The sequence below is a fragment of the Astyanax mexicanus genome, chromosome 15 (genome assembly GCF_023375975.1).
Source record: "Astyanax mexicanus isolate ESR-SI-001 chromosome 15, AstMex3_surface, whole genome shotgun sequence".
Taxonomy (NCBI): Eukaryota; Metazoa; Chordata; class Actinopteri; order Characiformes; family Acestrorhamphidae; genus Astyanax; species Astyanax mexicanus.
Window position 1 is genome coordinate 3,563,518 of NC_064422.1, and position 9,566 is coordinate 3,573,083.

Genomic DNA, 9,566 nt, shown 5'->3' on the forward strand with positions numbered 1-9,566 from the left:
ATAATATTTTTATTATTATTATTAGTATTAGTAGTAGTAGTAGTAAGAGTATTTAGTAGTATTTATTGGTAAATGTATGGTAATATTATGTATGTATTTGATAGCTTGTTGTTGTTAAAATGTTAGAATTTATCTAACTTAATAATAGTCGCAATAACTGATTTATATACATCATATAATGATTCTATCTTATTGATTATCCATATTTAGTTGATCTAATTAATTAAAGGAAATGTTGAGCCCAGCCCATGGAGGTTTTTTGGACAGGAACTGGATGTGACCCGCCTGAAGCAGCAGCCAGAGCTGGTTTATGGGAGAGCCTGTTCACTTTCCATCTCCCTCGTTTAAATCAGGAAAATATTACACACCGCTAGATGGAGCCCGTGAGTGGGTCTTTAATAAATGGGGGTGAATGAAGCTTAACGGCTAAAACTAAAAAAAAGAAAAAAAAAAAGAAATCTAGTCATACAGAACGACTTACAGGGTTATTCATATTACAGAAGTGGGCCAGTGTATTGTCAGGAGTCTTGCCCAAGGACTCTTATTAGTCTAGCACAACATAGTCACTTAGACCTGGAACTGGACCCCAGTCTCTCACATGGTAGCGATGAACATACAGCAGTACAATACGTTTAAAAGGCTTTCAATTGAAGGTTTAAATCTGATACTGTTCTGTGGTGAGGAAATTATACATTTGTCAGTATTAAAATATCAAACAATTACTTCATATAAGCTCATTCATTTTGTTTTCACTCTGGAGCGCCCCCTGGTGGTGTGGTAAACCCGGAACACATTATTAAGTGGGTATTCTCCTCTCTAGAGATTCCCTGGCAGCAGCAGCGGCGGCGGCGGCGGCTGCGGAGGAGTGGTGGCTCTGATTTAATCACCAAAAAACGGGCGAAATTTTAATCACTACTCCTTATACTCACTAGAAGCGGGTTATTTTAGCTGTCTGTGGTTTGTGGTAGTAATTAATTGGGGTATTTAGCCGCTGTGGAGTAATAAAATCCGTGTGTTTGCTGAAGAGGCGGCGTGTTTGTCGTCGTTAGCGCGCAGCTAAGCTAACTAACCCAGCTGAGTGTGAGCTAATCTCCGGGCGGATCTACTTTCTTGCTCACAGTAGGAGAACCCGGGAGAAAACACGCCAAAATGACCGAATCCGATAAACTAAACATCGATTCCATCATCCAGCGCCTTCTAGAAGGTAAAGTATATGTTTTGAACCGGTTCTGTTCAAGTTGTATGAAGGTTTTAGCGCACAGCCGGTGTTCTGCTGAGTTGTGCTACTTTGTCAAATTTTGCTACCCGAGTGTATATTTAAAGGTAAATCCTATACTATAACATGTTGCAGGCATAAGCCCAGGTTATAGGGGCTGAGTAAGTATTTAATTCTGCATTTTCCATGTTCAATTTTTTTATGTTTTAAACGCGTGAGCTCGTGAAATGTGCTATTAAATTACAGTACAGTAAGAACATCCGGTAGGTAGGATTAAAGTTGAAAAACTAAACATCTAAATAGGCTTTAAATCTGAAACTAAATGGATAGAACAGATTTTTAAAATCAGAAATTCGTACGTTTTTTTAAGCATTTTACCAGCAAATTTAGCCAGTTCTCAAATTTAGAGCAGAAAAAAAGCATCTAGAATTCAAACTCATGAATTAGGCTATCAAATATTTAAAGTTTGTAAAAAGTCGAGTAAATCAAATTCACATATGGACGTTTCAAAACGTTGGCTTTTTATCTCTATTCTAGGTTAGCTAGGTAGGCTGTGTGGATATTATTAATTACTTGTTTTTTTTAATACCTGTATAACACATTTGAGACGTTGGAAGATGACATGCACAATAAATATAAAATGCACCGGGGAAAAAATGCTTTTGAAAAGCATAAGCCGTGCCGATAAGAAGCATTTATTGATGGGTAGCATTACTCGACAGAGCACCTGTTAGCTATATAACTACAGCAATTTAGATTTATTTTAGCTTGTTTTTTGTTTATATGTTAAGTTCACTTGCTCAGGTTATAGTTGAGATTTTTTGTTGTTTGAGGTAACTGGATTATTTAGTCTGTTTATTCACTGAATGGCATGTTTGTCATGTTTGTGCAAAATACTATAAATAGAATTGCTTTGCTATTATAGCGATTTTTACCACAGAAGTTGACTCAAAGCAGCTTTACAGAGAAAAACAGGTCCACGCCTCTTATGAGCAGCACCACAGACATGCCAATTATTGTGGTGACAACAGTGGCAAGGAAAAGCTCACTATACATAAAGAGGAAGAAACCTTAGCAGGAACCAAGACTCAGTCAGAGAAACCCATTCCCCTCAGCTCGACCCAGACAGTACAACCAAATAAACAACAGTACAGAGAAATAATGTGGAGCTATAGCTAATGTAACAGGTACTAATTTATGACAGCTTGGCGACATCAGTTTTCAGTCTAGACTTAAAGATCGAGACTGTGTCTGAGTCCCGAACATATTCGGGAAGGTTATTCCAGAGTTGGGGAGCTTTATAAGCTCCTCTGAATTTTAGGAACTAGTAAGAAACCAGCACCCTGAGATCTAAGTAATTGCGGTGGTTTATAATAGGAGATGAGGTCTCGTAAATACTCAGTAGCGAGCCCGTGTAGGGTTTAAACATCCAGACAGTAGCACATTACAATAGTTTAGCCTTGAGGTAATGAAGGTATGTACTGATTTGTTTGTGAAATGCAATAGTGAGGCATTTCTTAGGCTGGTAATGTTGTGGAGGTGTAGAAAAGCTGTTCTAGTACATTTAGATATGTGTTTATCGAATGCTAGATCTGAATCTGATATCGGCAAGATTTTTAGCTGTTGATCCAGGTGTGACGGAGAAGTCTGCCAGATTTGACATTAAGTCTAATCATTTAATTCTAGCAGCTTTGGGGCCTAAAAGAACTTCTGTTTTATCACTATTTAATGTGAGGTAAATTGTGCGACATCCATGATTTTACATCTTTTAAAGATTCCTTGTTTTTTTTTTAAATTATTATTATTTTCACACTGTCTTCAGGTTCGGCTGATGTGAAGAGTTGTGTGTCATTCACATAACAATAAAAATGAGCTAGTAAACAAGATGTGGAGGCTTTTATATCACCTAATGTATCTAAAAAAAATGGAAGCTTGTCCTGTACTGCAGGAATATACTATACCCTGTACTGCTAGGAGTCACCTGTACTTGAGACCTTACTCATTTTTCTGCCGTTCCGTCCATCTCTGTGTTGTGTGGGCGTGGCTCTTGTTCCTAGCTTTCTTCATCAATTCAAAACAATAGAAACAGCTGAACGTAGAATTTAACCACACAGAAAAAGTTTACATGTGAAATGTTCTCATTTATTGAGTAGGGCCCTTTTGTAGTGTCCACTGAGTGAGCAGCCCTTAAGCCCTTCCTCACTGCATTTCTGTCCCCAGGACTTTGTGTAGTGCAGAGATGTTACAGATAAACAATGCCTTGACCCTACCTGCATGCTGCACAATTTAAGGTGGAAGGAACAATTCCATTGAAAAGCCAAAGTAAATGGAGCTGTGTGTTAAGCATTCACAACTAAAGTGTGTCATGATTAAACTGCTATCCTATATTATCAGTTTTTAAATAGTGTTTTCTAACCTCTGCCCTGTTTCTCCTCTCTTCTTCTAGTCAAAGGCTCCAGACCAGGCAAAAATGTCCAGCTAACAGAGGGAGAGATCCGAGGTCTGTGCCTGAAATCCCGGGAGATCTTCCTCAGCCAGCCCATCTTGCTTGAACTGGAAGCTCCACTAAAGATTTGTGGTAACTTTTAAATTTACATAAAAAGATCTTGGAAGAAACCTAAAGTCATAATTTAAAAATATCAAGTTCTAAGTTAAAATTAAATATACCCAGAAAGATGTGCTAAATATTTTTTTTTGTAAAACCCAAGAGCACAGTATATGTTTTGTTACTATGATAAATTATGAGTATTTTTAGTTTCATTGTCCATGTCTACAATGATGTTTTAGAGATTGTATGGTCATAACATTTTCCTGTATGAACTTAAAGTTCAGATAAAAATAGCATATTCCTTTCTGACCTGTCTAAAATGTGACCTCTTCTTTATTTGTCTTTCTAAATCAAAGGTGATGTGCACGGTCAATACTATGACCTCTTGAGGCTATTCGAATACGGTGGCTACCCACCGGAAAGCAACTACCTGTTCCTGGGAGACTATGTGGACCGAGGCAAGCAGTCTTTGGAGACAATTTGCTTACTGTTGGCCTACAAGATCAAATATCCAGAGAACTTCTTTCTTCTCAGAGGAAACCATGAGTGTGCCTCCATCAACAGGATATATGGCTTTTATGATGAATGTGAGTAAGCTCAAATCAGGTGTAGCTTTCTTTGTACTGTGTTTTTCACCTAAGGAATTATTTATTTTGCCTTGGCCCAAAGAGTGGCCCGGAGAGCATTGCTTTTTTCCCTTATGTTTTTCTAGTTCTGAAGGTGAAGAGGTTCAAAATTACTAAACATTTTCATTTTGTATCTAGATGTTCGACAGCTGTGACTTCAATGATTGCCTTTGTTTCTGGTTGCAGGCAAAAGGCGGTATAACATCAAGCTCTGGAAGACCTTTACAGATTGTTTCAATTGCTTACCGGTAGCAGCCATCGTAGACGAGAAGATTTTCTGTTGTCATGGGGGTAGGTATAAATGTTATGCTGTGTGTGTGTGTATGTGTGTGTGTGTGTGTGTGTGTGTGTGTGTGTGTGTGTGTGTGTGTGTGTGTGTGTGTGTGTGTGTGTGTGTGTGTGTGTGTGTTATTAACCCTCCACATGTAACACTGTGCAGGGAGAATTGTTAAATACCCAAAACACGTGTTCAGAAATGGAATGTCCCATCCATCTGCACCCACCATCAGGTTCACCCTGATATTTGTTTTATTAGCGTCACCACGTGAAGTAATATAGCAGTAACTTAGGAAAGACTAATAGTAGGATGTGTCTTAGGGAATTTAGAGCACCCCTGTTTCATATTTGGCATCACGTATTATATATGTACCACACAGAATTTCAGGGTGGTACACTGGATGACCTCAGAATATTAAATACCTGCTCAAAAATATATTAAGCTTTCACAGCTTAACACAGAGATTTGTATATAGTGCTTAACCTGGTACACCCTGTATGTGTGTAGGCATACACATCTTTACAGTTTCATAGGTCCTGCAATTTAACCCTGTGGAGCTCCACAATTCACAATAGTTTTTGTATAAGTAATAAAAACAAAATAATTAGCATAGGGTTTGAGGGGGTGCCAATTTGACTTCGTAGCTGAATACATTTTCACATATTACCCTTTGTCTCGAACTTTGACATGACTCAGTAGGCATACTGCATTTACAAAAAACTCGAATTAATCATTTGCACATTGGGTAAGGCTCACACAGTAGCCTGAATAGGTGGTACTTAATAGTTTTGATTTGCTCATAGGTAGTACATTCCTTTAAATGTTTGAGAATCACTGCAGTATTTCACAATATATTGATATTTTGACCCAGTTCTTCTGTGTGTCTTGAAATATTGTCAAATTACTGTTTTGTTTTTCATTTTGGCTTTCTTTTTCATGGCAATGTGTTTTTTGCAGCAACATTGAGTTGTTTTATTTTGTATGTCAGATTTTCACTGCTTTTTTTTTTTTAAAGATCTGTCTAGCTTGGTAGTATTGTACAAGTTAGTGTATCAAGCATTTTCTTCTTTACAATTTCATAACTTCCTTAATATATTTATTTATTTTTAAACCCCTTTTCAGGCCTAACCCACTTTACTAGCTGCTTTTACCATTGGGAATTCATCGTAGGACCTTTATTTAGCATTGCCCCCATTTTTTTGTCCATGGCTGTGTCACTTGGTAGGGCTACGGCTAATGACGCTTTGCCCTTCTCGCCAGCTCCTGCAGATGCTGATATTCTGCACAAAATCAGTCTCGTATTTAATATAACTAGGTTTACGTGTTTTCCCTCTATGCTAGATTTAGATGTTGCGACTTCTTGCGTTAAAGCACTAAACCTTTTGAAAATTGATTACTAGAGTGTTTTATATATGATTTATTATTATATCTAAATAATCTTTGCCTTCTCTATGTACCCAGGCCTTTCTCCTGACCTCCAGTCGATGGAGCAGATCCGGCGAGTGATGCGACCCACAGATGTACCCGACCAGGGCCTGTTGTGCGACCTGCTTTGGGCTGACCCAGACAAAGATGTAATGGGCTGGGGCGAGAATGACCGCGGTGTCTCCTTCACGTTTGGTTCAGATGTGGTTGCCAAATTCCTCCACAAACATGACATGGACCTCATCTGCAGGGCCCACCAGGTCTGTATGTCTTTGTAATAGCTTTTGCTACTCCGTGTCAGTTTTTGCGTTGTTATGAGGGATGTTCTTTAACATGATATCTTCTTTCTGTGCAGGTGGTTGAGGACGGTTATGAGTTTTTTGCAAAGCGCCAGCTTGTGACATTGTTTTCAGCCCCAAACTATTGTGGCGAGTTTGACAACGCAGGCGCCATGATGAGTGTGGATGAGACACTTATGTGCTCCTTCCAGGTATGTGTGTACACCTGCTGTTCCTTTAAATCAAATCTCTACAGCACCCTTTCCTTTGGGACCCTAAGGGACATTATTGGGCAGGATCTGGTTTAGGAATGTTTTTTTTAGGCATTGAATATTATTACACTGATGGAAAGGGAAGTATTAATAAGTGGGAGCCACCCAATCATTTGACCCCACACATGGTACTGGGAGCCACTAGCTTCCACACCTGCAGTGGTCTGCTTAAAATCCACTTTCACACTTAACGTGTACCGGACCCACAGAGAAGGCACACCCAGGTTCGGAAAAAAGGCCAGTGTAAAAGCGCCCTTAGACTGTTAAGCTCTGCTGTTGTTCCTTAAAGGTACTGCCACACTCCACAGTATGTAGGATTTACTGCTGAATTGGCCACAACTTGACTGTGAGCTAGTTGGAGGGGGTAAAGATTGGTTCAGGGTCTGGTCCGGCTTTCATGTGAAAGCACCCTTAGACCTTATCCTCTGATCGGGACTAAGAGTGGGAATCAAAGCGCATCTTACGAAACGATATCACAATTCGTTGCCCACAATAACAATATGGCGATACTGTGATTCTGCACAAGACAATAGACTGTTAACACTTGTTTGTTAATGCGGAAGCAGAGATGGCAGCGTTAATTGGTTTTTGGTAATGTGATCAATAGCTGATGCAACTCTCTGTTCCTAAATATACCATTAATTCAGTTAAACATCCTCAGCAGAGTTTATACTCTATTAGGATTAATCTGTTCAACTCCAGCTAAAAAGCTGTGCGTATTATGTGTTATTTTAATCAGCAAATCAATAAAACCAGTAAAACTAAATCAGAGCCGAACTCTAAACTCAACATCAGCATTCATTCGTTTGTGAGGACTGTCAAAAGAGAAACGATCTGTTTTGTAAAAATTGTCATCTGAATTGCAGCTGCGGGAGGCGCACAGGATCTCATGTGTCTAAAGTATTAAACTTAAGCCATATTCCCAACACACACACTAGTCTTTAGTCCATGCTAGAAGAACGAACAGCTGTGCTTGTTAGCTTTCCTGAGGCTTAGTAAAGATAATTAAGCAAATCTGTAAACCGACAAGCCCCTGTTAAACAGTGCAGGAGGAAATTCCATAATACTGCTATTTAGAGCCGTTTAAAGCTTTAGAGCCGTTTAAAGCTTTTTTTTTTTTTTATCACGCATCAGTACTTTTATCAATATATGCTTTATTGTCCCTAATCACGAGGCCTTGTTCCTAGTTTGTTGCCAGGTGCAAATCACCCTAGAATTGGTCCATGAGGTCACGTTTCTCATTTTAAATTTTAAATTTCTTTCTCCTGTTCTTTCTCTCAGATCCTGAAGCCCGCTGACAAGAAGCTGCTGTCGTACAGCGGGGCAGGCGGCTTCGGTTCAGGTCGCCCAGTCACACCTCCAAGAAATGCCGCTAAGGGAGGCAAAGCCAAGAAATAGCGACTGCCGCTCCATCGTACACACGTCCTTCCTCTCCTTTTACTCTACCTCTCCTTTTTCTCCTCCTTTTCTTTTCACCCTGGAACACCTGAGCAGTGTGGGGGACTTTTGTTCTTTTTCTTTCTTTTGTTTCTTTTAGTTGCCTTTCCTGAGGCACGATTGCTGTGAATGTTTCAGTTTTTATTTTTATTTTATTTTTTTTATAAATTTGACCAACTATGAGTTCTTGTCGCTGAGGGAATGCTGGACAGATCGGCACTCTGAAATGTGAGGAGGTGTGTGACTGAGTGTGATTGACGATGTGAGTGTATGTGTGGAGTTAGTCTCACTTTTGTGCGATGTATGTTTTGCTGGATGAATGTGGTGAGAGTTGTATTATCCCTTTACCACTTTCTGTAACAAATTTGATTAGTGTTCTTGTCATAAAGCTATAATATTAATTCTAATAATAAATGTGTATCCCTCTTCAGGGATCTTTTATTGGACCTAAGCGAAGCATTTCTCTTCAAAGCCTCAGGATCCAGCTGTTGATCCCCAGAATAGGGAAGAGCTGATTGCACGCACCTTTAGCTCCAAAAGCAATCTAAGCAGAGTGTGTGGGTTTGTGTGTGCGTGTGTCCGAAACAAGAAGTCTTTTATCACTGCCACTGTTTAATGTGAAGTGTGAGTGTAGGGAAATAAAAACACTAGTCGATTTCAGTCCTCATCCTTCGCAATGAATTCTTTAGGACTTTGGCACATACTTTTTGTTTATTAAAACTGCTTCCCTCTCTCGTCAGCAGGTGTCATGATTTTCAGCTGTCTGATTTTTCTGTGACGGGACGGGAATGCTGGGAGGTGCTGACTGTAGGAACCTTTAGCTTGAGACCAAGGAGCTCATGCAGTGGATCAGACAGAGGATTAGGCAGGTTGTGAGAGCTTAGCATGGTGGGCACTGTATTTGCTGCATTTGTAGGAAAGAACCAAGCATTCTCGCATCTTTTTTTTCTTTCTCTTTTCTTTCCCCTTCCCTTACAGATGATGTGAGCAATTTGGCTTTAGTGTGTACCACTTCTCAGTAAAAGGGACAGTTTAGAATCATATTATAGTTTTTATTTTACATGATAGGGTTAGGTTTGTACAGCTTAAGTCTCCTTTCTTTCTTTCTTTCTTTTGTAGTCTTTCATTAACTCTGCCAATAAACTGAGAATCTCAGAATTGCTCTTCATGTCTCTTTGATTTCAAAGCAACGGAGGCAATTGGTGTAATGTCGGGATTACAAATATTGTTTTTCTCTAGATTTTTTATATATATATATATAAAAAAGCTTAAAAATATTTAAGTTGTAAAGCTTTCTCAGATTCCATTGGTCTAAAATTAAATGCTAAAAACTTGTGCAGCTGCTGATCTCAGAAGAATATCAATATTGGCAGATTGTTTTTTCTTTATTTTTTTTTTTTTTTTAAAGAAGCATCTGCTGATACGGCCAATATTTCAAAACGATACCTGCTAATATTTACTGTACGTTGAAAAAGGTCAGGCCTGCA

General features: G+C 39.0%; 1 protein-coding gene across 1 annotated transcript; it reads left to right on the forward strand.

Moving 5' to 3' along the window:
* The first annotated feature begins 816 nt into the window (after positions 1-816).
* ppp1cab (protein phosphatase 1, catalytic subunit, alpha isozyme b) lies at positions 817-9,237 on the forward strand. Its single transcript, XM_007235888.3, has 7 exons — positions 817-1,204; positions 3,663-3,794; positions 4,121-4,351; positions 4,577-4,681; positions 6,129-6,352; positions 6,448-6,582; positions 7,924-9,237. The coding sequence occupies exons 1-7, from the start codon at positions 1,150-1,152 to the stop codon at positions 8,038-8,040; spliced, it is 999 nt and encodes a 332-aa protein (XP_007235950.2). The 5' UTR covers positions 817-1,149; the 3' UTR covers positions 8,041-9,237.
* Positions 9,238-9,566: the final 329 nt, after the last annotated feature.

Bases quoted from the DNA above. Each gene is read 5' to 3' on its own strand.
- ppp1cab (XM_007235888.3), top strand. From the start codon at position 1,150: ATGACCGAATCCGATAAACTAAACATCGATTCCATCATCCAGCGCCTT. The intron at 1,205-3,662 runs GTAAAGTATATG...CTCTTCTTCTAG, and splicing joins CATCCAGCGCCTTCTAGAAG to TCAAAGGCTCCAGACCAGGC. The intron at 3,795-4,120 runs GTAACTTTTAAA...TCTAAATCAAAG, and splicing joins AGCTCCACTAAAGATTTGTG to GTGATGTGCACGGTCAATAC.